Consider the following 17,730-nt stretch of genomic DNA (forward strand, 5'->3'; position numbering starts at 1 on the left):
AATCGACTACATCAGTCTTCTAACAATGTAAAAAAAAACATATTGTTATGTACAAGATGCTAAAGTGCAGAGAGGGCGTCACACACTCTGTTGTGGATGTTTTTTTCCTACAAGGGACAAATTGTGTGTTTCATATATCTGAGCATAATGAAGCCTGTAATACAATACTGTATGTGTGATTAAAGCCTCCTCTGTCGAGAGCTGCTGCTGCTGCCGGTTTGGCTCATTGCCAGTGTGATGGCAGTTTCTGCCCCACGGGCCAAATTTGGAAACTGTTGATGAGTGAGTCTCAAATGGGAAAGTGAGAGATCAACACACAGCACATGTGCAAAGACAAAACATCAAGACAGGAGGTTGACATCTTTAAGAATGCAATACAGTATATACTAAGATAGATGTTTGTATTAAAGCTCCTTCAAAATAAAGGTAGATGTTTGTATTAAAGCTCCTTCAAAATAAAGGTAGATGTTTGTGTTAAAGCTCCATACAGTATAAAGGTAGATGTTTGTATTAAAGCTCCATACAGTATAAAGGTAAATGTTTGTATTAAAGCTCCATACAGTATAAAGGTAGATGTTTGTATTAAAGCTCCATACAGTATAAAGGTAGATGTTTGTGTTAAAGCTCCATACAGTATAAAGGTAGATGTTTGTGTTAAAGCTCCATACAGTATAAAGGTAGATGTTTGTATTAAAGCTCCATACAGTATAAAGGTAGATGTTTGTGTTAAAGCTCCATACAGTATAAAGGTAGATGTTTGTATTAAAGCTCCATACAGTATAAAGGTAGATGTCCATGTGTAGTGTGATTATAAAGCAGCTCTAGGTTCTATGTTAATACTGTGAAAGTATCAAAGCCTCAGTCCACAGAGAAATGCACACAGCCTGTATTCAGAAACTGAGCCTTAAAACCAGCCGTCTGGACTTCCTGTCACTTTGTGATGTCACAACAAAGCCCCGCCCCCTCACCACCTGGACCCAACATCCAACAACTTTGCAGGATTTAGTTTCTCTGAGTGTTTTATTCTGAAATCTGCTCTATTTTTTTTATGACAGGAGGGTTGTGTGTCTGCAGCTTTAATGAAAGGCAGTGACTCCAGAGTTAGAAAATAATATAAAACTTTATTTAAACGTCATTCTCAACAGTAATTTTGACACATGTAACAAAAGCACCTCAACATTTTGCAAAACGTTTTTCACAGGGTTATAAAAAAAAATTTAGTGTCAGTTCAACGAAGCAACGTCACAGCACATTTCACTTGCAGAGACATTGAAGAGTAAAGAAAAAAAAACTGTCTGTCACCACAGTTGAGAGAAAGCACATAAATCTGAATGCTCACAGCATAAATAAATAACATTTCAGCCGACGACCTCAGTGATGTGACAGGTCCATCTACTGTATCGCACTCAGTCTGTCTCCTCCTGGACTCCACTCAGCTCTGCACCTGCAGAAGAAAGACAAGAGGGAGCAGTGAGTGAAGATGTGATGATAATGTAGAGAAATCAGCTCAGAAAAAAAGTCTTGGTTAAAATGCATAATTTTTTTTGCTTCACTTACCTCGTTTACTTTCGTGCTTTTTTCTTATTGTCCAGGAAAGTGATGCGTTGTCGCACCCACCCTTGTTCGTCTGGGTGGACGACGCACAGCCTCTTTCCTCCCTTTGTAAAGAAGCTGAAAAAAAACAACAGCAGACACAGAGAGAGTGAGATAAAAAAAAAAAGCTGCAGAGCTGCAAGACACAACATTAAAACCACTGTAACCTTCTGAATTTTGCACACATTGGTGGAAACTTACATCGTGGCACTGATAGCGCAGCCTTGTCCAGCCACCTGAATCTTGTATTCTTGAAGGATGTTTCTCGGCAACATTTTGTCACTGACTTTCTTACAGCAGTCCACTGGCACCTCGGCTGCAGGGAGAAGGAGAAACAAGGTGATGAGTGGAAGAAAAATAAACGACAGTGCAAATGCAACCTTTTAACCTTTAACGTGTCTCTTGTGGTTTCTTACCGGCTGCGAAGTCAGCGCAGATGATGCTGCACAGCAAGAGCAGAGCTGCAACTCGAGAGGCCATGTCTCCGTTTGTCTTTGCGGTTGTTGGTCTGGGCTCAGGTTCGTCTTGGAGAGTCTCGACTTGGTGCTGCTGTGAGGAGCAGAGTGGAGCTGCAGGTGCATTTATACAGGTGTGCAAGACAGAAAGTGAAAGTGCGAGACGAGCTCATTGACTGGAAGTGGGAGAAAGTTGGCACGCTGATCGCTTCACGCCTCCTTTGCTTTGTGCTTCATGCCAAGTTTTTCCTGTCCGTCTCCCCTGAGGCCCAGTCTTTATCAGGGCTTTTGTCTTCAGTGAAACAAATCTTCCACTACTGCGCATTGTGCAATCCACATTAGCTTTTCACCCATATGCACAAGCACAGTTCAGCTTCTTTAATGCTCTGCTGTGGCTCTGCTTGCAAACTATCAAAACAAATGCATTGCACTGTTTTGCAGCAGCGGCAGCATCACAGTGGTTCTGAGAAATGTACTAAATGATGACTTCAGGTTGACACATGTGAGTCGGTGTACATGTTGCATGTCTCTGCAAAATAGATTATGTTCTTCTCCAGTGGTTGCAAAACAATGTTTTAACATGCAGCCCAACCTCTCTTTTCTTTCAGGCCTGAGGATAACACTGATAAATTCTCACGCATCAGTATTTTGGGTTAGTGTTGTATTCATAATTACAGCATCTGAAGTTCAGGTCAAATTTATAAAGAGTCACATCATGAAAATTGTTTCAAAACAGTAATCTGACTAGATTACGACCCAAACATGAGGTGTAAGTTTATGTAAGTGGGGTCTATAAACCATAGAACTCCAACAAGAAAGTGCAAACGATGTGTAATGAAGTTATTCTGTGATTATTTCATACTTATGTGACCAGGGCAGCTCTATACCCCTGACAGTGCGACAACGCCACTCTGGGAATTTCACCCAGAGAATACTACACAGGTTCTTTGGTTTAAAGTAAGAAGGAGCAGAGAGGTGAGTTTCTAGTTTTGCAAAAATATTCAAGTTTTATTTAGACATTTGTAACGTGCCAACTTGGCTTAAAAATCTCACTAAGAAAATATACTCTCTACTAAAAGAGGGGTCGCTATACTGGAGCATTTACCAGTAAGGGGGGTGGTATCAGGGAGGCCAACAGGAGTGGGGGGGGTGAGGGGAGGATGGGCCACCACCACCAGGTACCAGAAGGGGGGAGTTACACACACACACATACACTGCAAAGCAAGAAAACACAGATTAGAACACAACAAAGTAGTAAACATGCAAATAAAACTCAGAGAGCAGGGAAACCCTCCACCTAGTGAGCCACCACCTGCAAGCCTATGACCAACCCGCCTGTACTGGCATTAAAGGACTCCAGAATAGAATGTAAACTCAATGTTGGTTTACAAAAGAAAAAAAAAACAAACAACACTTAGGTTTTAACCTAAGTGCTACAACAAATTATAAGGAAACACTTAATAAAACATGGTAACCATAAGTACACAAAATATATTTAACAAAAAGGGCAAAAACAGCAGTGCCTAGAGCTCAGCTACAGCACCAGGAGCCGACATCACTTCCTCGTTCCTAGTATGAAAAGCATGCATCATAAAATACTGTGACTAGTATGTACTGAATATCATATCCAACCAAAAATACAGGAAATTACTCAAAATACCAAAAGCAATCATACCTGAGAACTTCACATGATACAGCCACACATACACTGTAAAACATAATAGTCATCACGACTTAGAAAAAATGAGTAACTTTTACTAATTTGTTATAATACTAGGTTTATTCAAGTAACCTTTACTGAAAAACACAATTTACTTATTTTTTTTGAGTAAAGATATATTTTTTACTTGTCCAGAACGAGTAACATTTAATTGCATTGTGATTAGTATGATTTACCTATTTATTTGTATTCACTGTTACTTGCCTAGAGCGGCTAACCTTTAATTGCATCGTGATTAGTATTATTTACTTTTATTTGTATTTAAGGTTACTTTCCCAGAGCGAGTAACCTCTAATTGCATTGTGATTATAGTATTATTTACTTGTATTTGTATTTAGGGTTACTTGGCCAGAGTGAGTAACCTCTAATTGCATTGTGATTATAGTATTATTTACTTTTATTTGTATTTAGGGTTACTTGGCCAGAGCGAGTAACCTCTAATTGCACTGTGGTTATAGTAACATTAACTTTTATTTGCAAGTAAGCTTTACTTGAGCAGCTGGGCGTGGCTTAATGTGCGCAAGACACAGCAGCAGTTAGTACTACAGCAGAAGTCAGCACAAGAAGAGGAAACAGAGCGTTTTTAAATCTTTTTTATATCTTCTCGACTCATTTCATCAATAAGGTAAGTTTTATCTAGTGTGAATTTGTTTATCTGACCACTGCCGCTATGTTAGTGAACATTTGCTAAACGGTGCACCAATACTGGACAATGAATGAAGGGGGTTGTGTTCAAACCGGGATTTGGCGTGAGCCAAGTAACGTTAGTTCACCACACCGTGTTAAAATTCCATGTTTTCACGTGAAAATGTATTTAAACCTACCCGGTATTCGTTTCAAAGCAGTGTTGTAATGAATGGAAGTTACAGTGATTAAAATCACTCACTTTTCTGCAAAATTCGTCGTTTTGAAACCAAAATAGTTGACCTACGTGAATCGTGTAGATGGAGGTAACGTTAGCAGAGATTATCAGTGATGTGCAGATCGATACTGAAATATCGATACTTCCGATACCAGGTCTGTATGCTCTAGAATCGATTCTCAAAAATAGAACTGCTACGGATTGATAGCGCTGTGGCTCTCTGCTGGGACGCTGCTGAGACGTGCCTGAGACGTGCCCCCCGCCCCGTCGTGAGCGTCGTGTGTCTTGGTAGAGCATGACCACTGCTTTATAGAATCACGATTCAAATTGACTTTTTTCCGACCTGGAGGCCATTCAAAAATCTTGAAATGTCATGCTTTGAACTCAATAAATATCAGGCATTAAAAGTAATTCAATTGTATTGTATACAAATGTTGATCAAACTTCTGAATGCAGATGTGTGAGTGATCTACATTTCCCTGTTTGTTTGGTTCTATACAGGATGGTCACAGCAAAGAGGCCTGGCCAGGGGTAGACGTTGGATTGCTCAACGAGCAGTGAAGATTCAGCAGATGTCTTCCGTCTCTATTTTTTTTTGTTGTTGTTGTAATTAAGGCCAGGATATTATTTATGTTTCTGAATTAAATTAAATGTTTATTTTATCTCTGTAAACTGCACCACCAGCTGTTTTGTTTGTGACCCCCCCAAAAAAGGGGGAAAAATGAATATAAAGTTGATGTACTGTGTTTGTTTTTCCTTCAAGGAATAAACCTAAGGTATTCCAAATGTATTGTTGTCTGTTTAAATGAGATGATGTAAACCTGATTTTCCTTAAAGTAATCATTAATCATCATTAATTAGAGCTTAAGTAAATTATCTAGTACGCTTTACTAAATAAATGATGAAGTAAACCTTACTAAATGAAGTAAAACCTACTAAATGATGAAGTAAAACCTACTAAATGATGAAGTAAACCTTACTAAATGATCAAGTAAACTTTACTAAATAAAGGATAGAGTAAACTTTACTAAATAAATGATGAAGTAAACCTTACTAAATGATCAAGTAAAACTTACTAAATGATCAAGTAAAACTTACTAAATGATCAAGTAAACCTTACTAAGTAAATGATCAAGTAAACCTTACTAAATAAATGATTGAGTAAACCTTACTAAGTAAATGATCAAGTAAACCTTACTCAGTAATGCTCAAAGTAAACTTTACTAGCTGGAACGAGTTTCCACACTTTTTTCTATTAAGGTTTACTAATTGCGTCTTACAGTGATACACACATCCACACATGATGAGTGCTGCACCAAACGGGGAAGGGAACACGGTGACCAGCAGCTTAAGTGCTCAGTCCTGCACCTGTACAAATGTAAGGAGAGTGCTAAGTGCATATGCCAGAATTTACTTCCAACAAAAAGAGGAGAAGCATACCTTAACTAAACATTGCCATTCGTGGCAGTGGAGGATCAGGAGAGAGTGAGGAGAACCTACAGCTGGCTGTCTGCAGCTACATTTAAAGATGACCAGGAAGTGATCTAGCCTCAGCTGTTAGGAATCGGCACTGATTGGAGAGGCGTGGCCGTGGCCGAGCTGCCAGTGGAAGGAGGGGGAGTTCTCCCTATCACAATCTACCCCCCACTTCCTATCGGCGTCCCGCCGATAAACAAAAATAATAATAATAACACTAATAATAAAAATAATATAACCCCCCCAAAACAACAAAGATAGGTCTCAGGGAGAAACTAGTTCCACCACCTATAATTAGTGGCAATCATATTACCAGACCCAGGCACCTGAGAAGTTGCAGCCTCTCTCCCTCTTCTCCATATTGTCACCGGGAGATTGTGAGGGTTTGAGTGTCTCCCTGCTGTCTCACGCTGGCTTCGACGAAGGGGGCCTACGCTGGGTCCTTCCATAGGGTCCGTAGTGTCCACATTCACCAATGTGACAGCCCTCGGCTCTGCAGGTATAGGCGGTTGAGGAAGGGAAACAGAGGGATCAGGAGCAGTCGCTAATTGAGGAACAATGCACCACTCACCACTATGTTCCTCATCTTCTCCATTGGTGAGCGGTCCCACTGGCTCTCCAGGGTCTGGTTCACCAGTAAGAGGGGTGGTAAGTGGAGCCCGTCGCAGGAGGGTTCGGTGGACATGCTTGATCTTTCCTGCATAATTTAGAGGTGCAATAGAATACACTGCTCCGCCCTCAGGGGGGGCCTTGACCACTCTGTATTTCATGGGACCCCACACATCCTGGATCTTCACTCTGCCTCGAGCGCTGTTGTCTTGCAAGTAGACCACTTCACCCTCTGTCAGGCTGCCACCAGCCACTTGTTGGTCATGTCGCTCTTTCCTAAGGCGAGCTGCTGCCTGGATCCGTTCCTTGGCACCATCAAAGACAGTCTGAAGGCGCATTTGATGTTCTCTCAACCAGTCATTGACTGTACCTCCAGTTGGTTCCTGAATCCTGCCAAGAAGAAAATCAACAGGAAGTTGGGGTTCTTGTCCAAACATTAAAAGGTACGGTGACTCACCAGTGGTTTGATGGGTGGTTGTGTTATAGGAGAAGGTGACATGCGGGAGATAGCTGGGCCAGTCTGGCTTCTTGGCAGGTGGAAGAGCCTGCAACAGGCCATGTAGAGTCCTATTGAACCTCTCGCACTGGCCGTTCCCCTGGGGGTGGTATGGGGTAGTGCGTGTCTTTTGTATGCCATAAAAACTGCAGAGTTGTTGGATTAACAGGCTCTCAAAGTTCCGGCCTTGATCCGAATGTATTCGGGCTGGTACTCCAAACCTGTAAAACCATTCTCGGACCAGTACCCCTGCCACAGTGGGGGCTCTCTGATCACGGGTGGGTACAGCTTGGGTGAATTTGGAGAATACATCAGTCATGATGAGGACTTGTTCTCTTCCATCACGAGAACGTTCTAGCAGGGAAAAGTCAATGGCTAGGATCTGATTTGGTCGAGACGCCATCAAGTGGCCCATGGGTGTCCTCACAGCAGGATGTACAGGCTTGGCCAGGGTGCATCGTTCACATTTTTGACACCAGTCCTTGACATCCTTATACAGACCTGGCCAATAGCACCGCTGCCTCACCAGGTTTGTGGTTCTCTCCACTCCTTGATGGCCATGCCCCTGATGCAATTGCTGGAGGACCTCCTCTCGCAGGCAGGCCGGCAGCAGCAGCTGATATATTTCTTCTCCACCATCCGGACGGAGTATGCGACGATATAGGAGCCCCTCTTTCTCGACCACCCTGTTCCACTGACGCACCAGTTCCTGTACTGGTTTTGAGATGGCCTGCCGTTCCTTCTTGTCCGGAGGGCGTTTGCAACGCCAAAACTGGAGAAAGGTTCCCAACACTGGGTCTGCATGCTGGAGTGTGGCAAGGTAATCTGGAGCATAAGAGGGGAGGGCAGACACAGACATTTGGGTTACCTGCCGTGGTGGTTGAACCCGGCATCTCAGGGACTCCGGAAGGGCAGTTCCTGGGAGGGAGGTCCCCAGGTCTGCTGGTGTATTGCCAGGGTGATGCTGCCTGGAAAGGGAGTCAGCATTAGCATTAGAGCGACCTGAGCGATACCTGATGGAGAAATCAAAAGTTGCAAGTTGAGCAGCCCAACGCTGTTCTGTTGCCCCCAACTTTGCAGTGTTCAAGTGGCTAAGTGGATTGTTATCGGTCCATACAACACATTTTTGGCCTAACAAATAGTCCCGAAATTTTTCAGTCATTGCCCATTTCAAGGCCAAAAACTCAAGCTTCATGGAACTGTAGTTGGGCATATTTCTCTCTGCTGGAGTCAGGGCTCTGCTGGCATATGCTATCGGCCTCACTTTACCATTCTGCTCCTGAGATAGCACCGCACCCAATCCACTGAGGCTGGCATCCACCTCTAGAATAAAAGGCAGAGAAAAGTCAGCATAAGCCAACACAGGGGTACTGATCAATCTGGATTTGAGGTCCTGGAAGCTCCCCTCACATTGCTCGGTCCAACGTTCCCCAATTGTCTTTTGTGATGCTTTTTTTGTGCGAGCGTCTGTCATGTCAGCCACCAGGCGATGGAGGGGGGCTGCAATCTTAGCAAACCCCTCCACAAAACGTCGATAATAGCTACAAAAGCCTAAAAATGACCTCAGCTCTGTCACATTTACTGGTCTGGTCCAATTTGCCACAGCTGATGTTTTTCCTGGGTCTGTGGCCACTCCATCTTTGGAAATCACATGACCAAGATAATTTACCTCTGTGCGGAAAAAGCAGCATTTCTCCAACTTTACTTTCAGTTTCTCCTGTTTCAAACGGGACAGCACTGCATCGAGACGTTTCAGGTGCTCATCTACTGTGGAGGAGAAGACAATCACGTCATCCAGGTACAGTAATAGTGTCTGAAAATGCTGGGCACCAAAGATCCGTTCCATTAGCCTTTGAAATGTACCTGGTGCATTACAGAGGCCAAAGGGCATGCGATTAAACTCAAACAGGCCAAAAGGCGTGCAAAAGGCTGTTTTTGCCTTATCTCTCTCGGCCATCGGTACCTGGTTATAGCCACTTGCCAGATCCATCGTTGAGAACCACCGTGCCCCTGCCAGGGCATCGAGAGACTCCTCTATCCGGGGTAGAGGGAAGGCGTCCCTGCGTGTCTTGCTGTTGAGTTGACGATAATCCACACACATCCTTAAGCGCCCATCTTTCTTTTTGACGAGGACTATGGGGGATGCATATGGGCTGCAACTTTCTCGGATAACCTGGGTCTCTAAGAGCTGGTTAATATGGGCCTTGACAGAATCATAATCTGAGGGGGGAATTCTTCTAAACCTCTGTCGCACAGGCACATCATCTAACAATGGAATTTCATGCTCTATAAGATTAGTACATCCCAGATCCCCTTCACATGTGGAAAAAACTGCCTGATGTTTCTCAAACATGGACTGTATCTTAGCCTGCTCTATCTCTGGAACATTGCCAAGATCAAGGGAAGCTAGGGTGTCAGAGATGTTCCTCACCTGCCCTACCTGGGAACTCATGGTGGCCAGGGTATTCAATCCCGCTGGATTCTTAGGGACCTCGCTGATTTCTGTGGGTAAACTCACTACTTGGGCCTGGTTCAGCATTCCTAGAGCACAGCGGGGGAAAAGTTTAGCATCAGTTTTACCAACATTCACAACTGGGATGTAAGCAGTACCATGATGCACTGTGACCATAGCAAGAGATACTAGTAAACCTGCAGGGAGGGCTTCAGGGTCAACAAAGGGTTCAAACAAAGCATGAGAAGATGGAAAACATTTTTGTGAACATGTTGCTGCCACCAATTTTACTGTCCCCCCAGGTATGTAGACTGGGCGCTTTCCCCTCACCCTAGCAACTCCACGGGTACGTGTTGATGTTCTGGTTTGCACCTCGTGACACTTTTGGAGAGCTTTCTTCCATGCCTCGGGAGCCTCTTGCACCAGTGGAACCTCAAAAAGGGATGAAGCATATTGTCCAAACAACTCTGCATAACATTCACGTATCACATTCATACCTAAAACACCAGGAACACCTGTTTCAGGTGAGGACCCAGGAGGATCCTTGACCACTAGGATTCCCCTTTTAGGAATAACTGTACCCAATACAGAAACATCAAGCTCTACATACCCCTCATATGGAATACTAAGGCCATTAGCTGCTGTAAGTTGTAACCATTGGCATGCATGAGGGGAGTTGCTAAAATGTTGGTGGAAAAAGGACTCCTTAATGGTGGAAACCATGGACCCGGTATCAAGCAGACAATTTACTTCAACCCCACCCATGCCTACCATCACATGTGGACAAGGACTAACAATTTGAGAAAGCGACTGTTCGTCTACTGGATGACATGAGCCTGCAATGCCCCCTTCTGAATTGTGGCTCTGCAAAACAGAGGGCATTAGTTTTCCGACGGCTGGTTTTGTGCAGCTGACCTTTGCATTGAATGCGACTGGGGGCGCTGTTGCTGAGGAGGGACCCTTGCATTATCACAATTACGGGCAAAATGCCCTGGCTGCTGACAGCGGTTACAGATAACAGGACCTGTATTAGGAGGCTGGGACCATCTGGAGGAGTTCTGCAACTGTTGGAGGTGAGTAGAAAGCTGTTGAATTTGTTCCTGTTGTTTTTTTAGCATTTCTTTTATCTCAGCCATTTCAATTTGAGGTGGTGTGCTGTTCTGCCCTGATACTCTTGAAAGGTGGGTGGCACAGATAGAGGGGACCGAAAAGCTGCGGGGCCTACTTTCCAGCTGCCTACCCTCCCTCTCCCATCTAATCGCTTCACCTCGCACATCCAAGAGGGTAGCTGATGGCTTAACACGTACAACCTGTTTTAAAGACCTACGGAGGTCTGCATCATTAACATGTTCGACAAACTGGTCCCTCAATAAAATGCCAGAGTTAGGTATAGCCTGAGGCGCATTTCTCATAATTTTTTCCATAAGCTCAAATAAAGCATGGGAGTAGTCTTGTAATGACTCACCCTCTAGCTGTTTTCTGGAGAAGAAATCCTTCTGCAAAGCAACATAAGACAGTGAACATCCATACACCTCCTGTAGTATAGCCAAAACTTTCTCTGGGTCCTCACGATCTTGCTTAGGCCTATACTTTATCTCATCTTTGGCAGACCCCTCCAAATGATCATAAATAAAGTATGCCTGATCTATGGGAGTTAAATGTCTGGCCCGTATACTAGCACGGACCTCTTCAACCCATTCTACTATCCCTATACCCACGTTCCCCCTAAACATGGGACATTTCCTCTCTCTGGGGATGTAGAGGAGGCGTTCAGAGGCTGAACCAGAGGCTGCACCAGGGGGGTTAACAGGCCGAGGAGGTTCAGAAGAACCAGGGATGGAGTTTGGCGTAGGGGCTCGTGTCGTAGAAAGTTCTTGTGTAAGTTGTTCATTTTGAGCCCTTAGTTGTACCACCAAATCCCGCAAGTCCTGCTCTTCATCCGCCATATCTGAAGAACTGGGTCAGTGTCTTGGCTTAGCACCTGAGGGCCAAAGTTCAGGACAGGAATGTAGGTTCTTTTCCAAAAGAGGTGCCTCTTTGAGAAGAATCCACGGCCAACTGCTGTTTTTGCCCAAAACAAAAAAAGAAGAAAAGAGAAAAAAAAAGACAACACACAAACAAACAAACAAAAACCCTACATAAACCAACTGCGAGCAAATGTACTAGAAGGACACGTCTCTGCTTTACAATATCCTGCCGACAACGCCAATTTGTGACCAGGGCAGCTCTATACCCCTGACAGTGCGACAACGCCACTCTGGGAATTTCACCCAGAGAATACTACACAGGTTCTTTGGTTTAAAGTAAGAAGGAGCAGAGAGGTGAGTTTCTAGTTTTGCAAAAATATTCAAGTTTTATTTAGACATTTTTAACGTGCCAACTTGGCTTAAAAATCTCACTAAGAAAATATACTCTCTACTAAAAGAGGGGTCGCTATACTGGAGCATTTACCAGTAAGGGGGGTGGTATCAGGGAGGCCAACAGGAGTGGGGGGGGTGAGGGGAGGATGGGCCACCACCACCAGGTACCAGAAGGGGGGAGTTACACACACACACATACACTGCAAAGCAAGAAAACACAGATTAGAACACAACAAAGTAGTAAACATGCAAATAAAACTCAGAGAGCAGGGAAACCCTCCACCTAGTGAGCCACCACCTGCAAGCCTATGACCAACCCGCCTGTACTGGCATTAAAGGACTCCAGAATAGAATGTAAACTCAATGTTGGTTTACAAAAGAAAAAAAAAACAAACAACACTTAGGTTTTAACCTAAGTGCTACAACAAATTATAAGGAAACACTTAATAAAACATGGTAACCATAAGTACACAAAATATATTTAACAAAAAGGGCAAAAACAGCAGTGCCTAGAGCTCAGCTACAGCACCAGGAGCCGACATCACTTCCTCGTTCCTAGTATGAAAAGCATGCATCATAAAATACTGTGACTAGTATGTACTGAATATCATATCCAACCAAAAATACAGGAAATTACTCAAAATACCAAAAGCAATCATACCTGAGAACTTCACATGATACAGCCACACATACACACATCCACACATGATGAGTGCTGCACCAAACGGGGAAGGGAACACGGTGACCAGCAGCTTAAGTGCTCAGTCCTGCACCTGTACAAATGTAAGGAGAGTGCTAAGTGCATATGCCAGAATTTACTTCCAACAAAAAGAGGAGAAGCATACCTTAACTAAACATTGCCATTCATGGCAGTGGAGGATCAGGAGAGAGTGAGGAGAACCTACAGCTGGCTGTCTGCAGCTACATTTAAAGATGACCAGGAAGTGATCTAGCCTCAGCTGTTAGGAATCGGCACTGATTGGAGAGGCGTGGCCGTGGCCGAGCTGCCAGTGGAAGGAGGGGGAGTTCTCCCTATCACAATCACATAGTTTAGATCGCGTCGGTTTTCTGTTTGAAGTTGAAGCCAATAATGAGGCAAAGTGTCAGCGGTGAAAGTGAAGTGAAGATCATCGAGAGCAAACAGGAGATTAAAGTGACAGAGATGTCAGAGCGACGACATGTGAGCGACTCTGAAAGCTGAGATGGAAATGATGAAGCTTGGAGGTACAAAGTCTGTTCAACTTCTCTATCTATCTATCTATCTATCTATCTATCTATCTATCTATCTATCTATCTATCTATCTATCTATCTATCTATCTATCTATCTATCTATCTATCTATCTATCTCTAGGTTAGGGTTTCATCCTTCAGCATTACATTACAAAGTAGGAAATTTCCTCACAGAAACGTTGGGGTTTCCCCTGGAGACATGGCCGAGTGATCTCTGTCAACATGGGAATTGAACTTGTGACCTTAAAGTCCAGCGTCACACGTTGTGCAGACAGAGCTCAACAGACACATGGTCATCTCAGTCTCTCTGACCACTCACATAAAAGAGCTGCCGTGAGCTGAGTGAGTGAGTGAGTTCGTTCAGTTCATTCAGTGAACTCATTCAGTTGGATAGATCAGTGGGAAAAGGCATTGCCTTTGCATTGGGAGGCTGGAGGTTTGAATCCCAGTCACAGTCAACCTTTGCTTGTTTCATCAAGTTTTGCAGATGAGGAGCTTGTTTTCTGAGGTGGAGGCTCGGAGAGGAGAAGCTTTTGGCGAGACAGCCTGGACCGTGTGCTGCAGAGTGTGTGTTTGACCACTTTTGATAGCGGTTGTGTACCGTGTCAATAAGATTACTCTTTCTTTTGGAAAAAATGATCGCAACAAATCAAGACAAGGTGTAAATGCATAACAAAAAATGGGAGTAAAATGTATATTAAGTAGTTACTGTTAATTTAAAGCAGAAGGAATGTTTGTGTTACAGCAATATAAGTCTTAAATAGTTATATCTTCCGACAGCAATCACTTACATAGAGTTTTTTTTGGTCTGAAACACGGGTCTGTCAGTCACTCTGCTCTGCTGTAAGCCGAGGAGAAAACTTTCCTTGTATCCTACAACCTTTATCCAATGAGGAGAGAGAACGGCATAAAGGGGCGGTCCTCTCTGTGTGTGCAGCCAAGGGATGCGCGTGAATGTGGTGACGTAGGGACGAGGGCGGGGACTGCCAACTCCATCGGCTGACAGGAAGTTAGCCAAAACGACCGGATCACTTACTTCTGCTTTAATTTTAGTAGTTTTACATCCCTTTTTGTTGTAGTTGGTTTGTTTTTGTTTTGTTTTTTATTGTTTTGGCCCTGTTTTATTATGTTGTGAGGTTTGTTCTGTCCTTGGTTTTCTGTTTGTCTGTTTGGGTTAATTAAAAAAAAGAAAAGAAGTAAGATTACTCTTTCCCTTAAAGAGCGTGTACGATAGCAATTGATGGCGGATTGTTTGTTGGAGGCCTAACCAATGGGCCTTACGTTTGGGGAGCTCGCTTTTGGTTGTCACTATCATGGAAGTTATTGCTTTTTTTTTTACCAATAAACCTCTAAAACGATACCCGTCCGTTTCCTTCCCCTCTTTTTAACCCGGTTCCTTCTGTCTCTTGGGCAACAACTTGGAACATAACACGTTCGCAGAACATTTCAATTTCAGGAGGTTTACGTAATGTAAGATAATAGTATGTTGGACCCGAGGGCTCAACACAACCAGCTGGATAGCATAGTGGGTGATGCCAGTGACTTTGGATTGGGAGGCTTGAGGTTTGAATCCCACGTGGGGCGAATATGTTACTAAGATCTGTAGAAGAAGAAGTTGTTTTCTTAGAAAGTGTTATCAGGATGTGTGATGTAAGATAATACATATCCAGCTGGAAATCGCTGTGTGGGTTTTTCCCATTGATTCTGGGATTCAAATCCCATGTGGTCTGTGAGAGGGCGAAACCCAGTTACCAGAATTTGAAGATAAATGTTGAAAGTAAATAGGAAAACATAGTTAAAGGGATAGTTCACCCAAAATTCAAATTTCACTCATTATCTACTCACCCTCATGTCGACTATAAGGGCTGGGAGAAGTTTCAGAGTCCTCCGTGGCTTCTCTGAGTTACAGCGGGTCTCCGTGCAGCACTGCATGTCCATATGACAGTAGCTAACGGAGCTCACTTTTCTTCGTCCAAAAAGACACACCAAAAAACATCCAAATACCTCCATAGTGCTCGTCTGTAATGTCCCTCTTGTATTGAAGCCCCCAACATGAGAAATTGTTCAGAAAAAAATTAAATAAGTCTATGTTTTAAGCTTGTTTGTAGCGGAAGCTCCCAGTGTTGCTCTGCCGGAATCTTGCGCGATTTGCGGAGCCGTGAACTGGTTTGGACGGACCAGGAAGAGCCGTGCTGGGAGCTTCCGCCACAAACAAGCTTAAAACATAGACTTATTTAATTTTTTTCGGAACAATTTCTCATGTTGGGGCTTCAATACAAGAGGGACATTACAGACGAGCACTATGGAGGTATTTGGGAGCGTGCCTATGTTCCCACAGCCCTATGTTCCCTCAGCCCTATGTTCCCTCTGGACTCTCTCTACCTATCTGGACTCTATCTATCTGGCCTGTCTAGCCTCTACCTGGTCTTTTTTCTAAACTTAACCAACTCCTTTCTTCATTGCCTAAACCCAACCAATGGTGGGACCAAAGGGCTGAGGGAACATAGGGCCTAATTTTCAGTGACAACAAAAGTTAGAAATGAGGGAACATAGGGCTGTGGGAACATAGGAATGACCCCATTTTTTGGTGTGTCTTTTTGGACGAAGAAAAGTGAGCTCCGTTCACAACCGTCATTCGCAACCGTCATATGGACATGCAGTGCTACGCCGAGACCCGCTGTAACTCCGAGAAGGCACGGAGGACTCTGAAACTTCTCCCAGCCCTTAGTCGACATGAGGGTGAGTAGATAATGAGTGAAATTTGAATTTTGGGTGAACTATCCCTTTAATTTCATTATTCATCATTATAGGTAACATTTCTGCAATATCTTATATCAAAAAATAATGATACATAGTCTTTAAGATATGTCCATATGCCACGTTGGTTATATATTTATCTTCCTATATCCAGAGGTTGTAGCCTATGTATGAGCGTATGTGACAGTACAATCTTGATTCTTATATTACATTCCTTACATCTTTGATCTCCATCAATCTTTCCATCTTCCTGCTCTGCCCCCGTCTTTATCGGTTGATATCCATGCAGTGTGGTCTGGGGATTTTTTATGGAATGCGTACGGGCATCACTTCACATTCATGTGCTTCTAGCCTGTGTATGTGTGTGTGTGTGTATGCATGTGTGTGCATGTATAATACGAGTAGCCACCAGATCACAATCTGGCGAGTGTGGGAGAATTATTGAGCAACAGCAAGACAGATGCAACCGTGAAAAAACGCAGCGTGGGACTGGAACGTGTGGGGATGAACTCTCTGATCCTGTATATTTCCTGTCCTTCCCTGGACAATGTGCGGTGGTTTTTGGAGGGAATTACACATCTCTGTGATAAAGAAAGAGAAGATTCCTATAAGTCTCATCACTCTGATGTTGTTGTCTGTTTTCACATCAAGTTTCCAAATGACTGTGTGTGTAAAATGAGGTGGTTCAACAACACTTACTCAAATGTAACATTAGGTACACTACATACACAGAATTTACATATACTGTATAAAGCAAACACGCAAATGTCCGCACCGTGAAATTCTTTGACCGGCGCAAGACAGACTCATGTTTTTTTCATTCATCAAGAATTAAAGTCAGAGATTCAAAGACGATCACATACCGTCGTAGTTCCGACCATAAACGATGATTCGGTGGCGTTATTCTCATAACTCGCCGCGAAACCGAAAGTAAGGAAACGCTGATCGGCTCGCCCAGCATTTCCACCACCACTAATAATAACAAAATAACGATAGAGACAAAACGATATATTTAGCGAAAATGGGCCCATTAACAAGTCTGGGTTGCATAGATTCATCCACATTAATATGAGACTTTTTTATTGTCGCAGAATTTTTCGTTCTGCCGATGGAGAAACTCCTCGTTGTCCCTTTACATGTAAGTGGGTTTATCAAAATGAAAATGGCCCTCCTGTCTAAGCAGAAAAAACCCATTGACTACAGTCTCCTTCGTTGCAGCCTGAACAAAATATGACCCAGAGGACAACCACCTCCTCGACTGGCACAGTGAATTCTCCATGGACACAGTTGTCAAGGGAAGCAGCGCCAGCGAGGACACAGGAGCATAAACCATGTGATTTCCAGGAAAGCAGGCATGGAGCCCCTATATAGGTTAAGTTTTATTTTGTGCATTCATAAGAATGATCTGCAGAAAAAAGAAAAAAGAAAAGAGGGAAGCAGGGGAATAGAAACTCATGCTGTGCAGACGAGGGAACAAAGCCCTGAGGCTGCTGTAAATACCAGCCCAACCATTTCACAAGAATATAAAACAGCACCTCAAAGGATTTGTCTGAACAGTCCTGGTGTAGAGCGGAGAGAGAGCAGGGCCAACGATTACGTTCTTCTGTGCACACTTTGTGTTGTGGTATTCTCTAACAGCTGCAGTGGGTGGCAGCCAAACGTCCCCGGGGAGAGATGAATGACGTAAAAAAGACAGAACTGGGAGAAACACGTCTGCAG

General features: G+C 43.6%; 1 protein-coding gene across 1 annotated transcript; it reads right to left on the reverse strand.

The window, feature by feature from the left end:
• Positions 1-1,314: 1,314 nt before the first annotated feature.
• On the reverse strand, positions 1,315-13,443 carry LOC310991181 (C-C motif chemokine 19-like). The gene is made up of 6 exons (XM_083978794.1): positions 13,427-13,443; positions 13,069-13,091; positions 2,010-2,162; positions 1,795-1,909; positions 1,558-1,671; positions 1,315-1,444 (listed from the first exon to the last, which is right to left on the reverse strand). Exons 3-5 carry the CDS (start codon positions 2,071-2,073, stop codon positions 1,563-1,565), a joined length of 288 nt encoding a protein of 95 aa, XP_083834920.1. The 5' UTR covers positions 2,074-2,162; positions 13,069-13,091; positions 13,427-13,443; the 3' UTR covers positions 1,315-1,444; positions 1,558-1,562.
• Positions 13,444-17,730: the final 4,287 nt, after the last annotated feature.

Source organism: Trachurus trachurus, assembly GCF_905171665.1.
Source record: "Trachurus trachurus genome assembly, chromosome: 9".
In the NCBI taxonomy this organism is placed as follows: domain Eukaryota; kingdom Metazoa; phylum Chordata; class Actinopteri; order Carangiformes; family Carangidae; genus Trachurus; species Trachurus trachurus.

Coding starts and splice junctions, on each gene's coding strand:
- LOC310991181 (XM_083978794.1), bottom strand. CDS start 2,073: ATGGCCTCTCGAGTTGCAGCTCTGCTCTTGCTGTGCAGCATCATCTGC. Junction 1,910..2,009: donor CTGCGCTGACTTCGCAGCCG/GTAAGAAACCAC, acceptor TTCTCCCTGCAG/CCGAGGTGCCAGTGGACTGC. Junction 1,672..1,794: donor TGCGCTATCAGTGCCACGAT/GTAAGTTTCCAC, acceptor GTTTTTTTTCAG/CTTCTTTACAAAGGGAGGAA.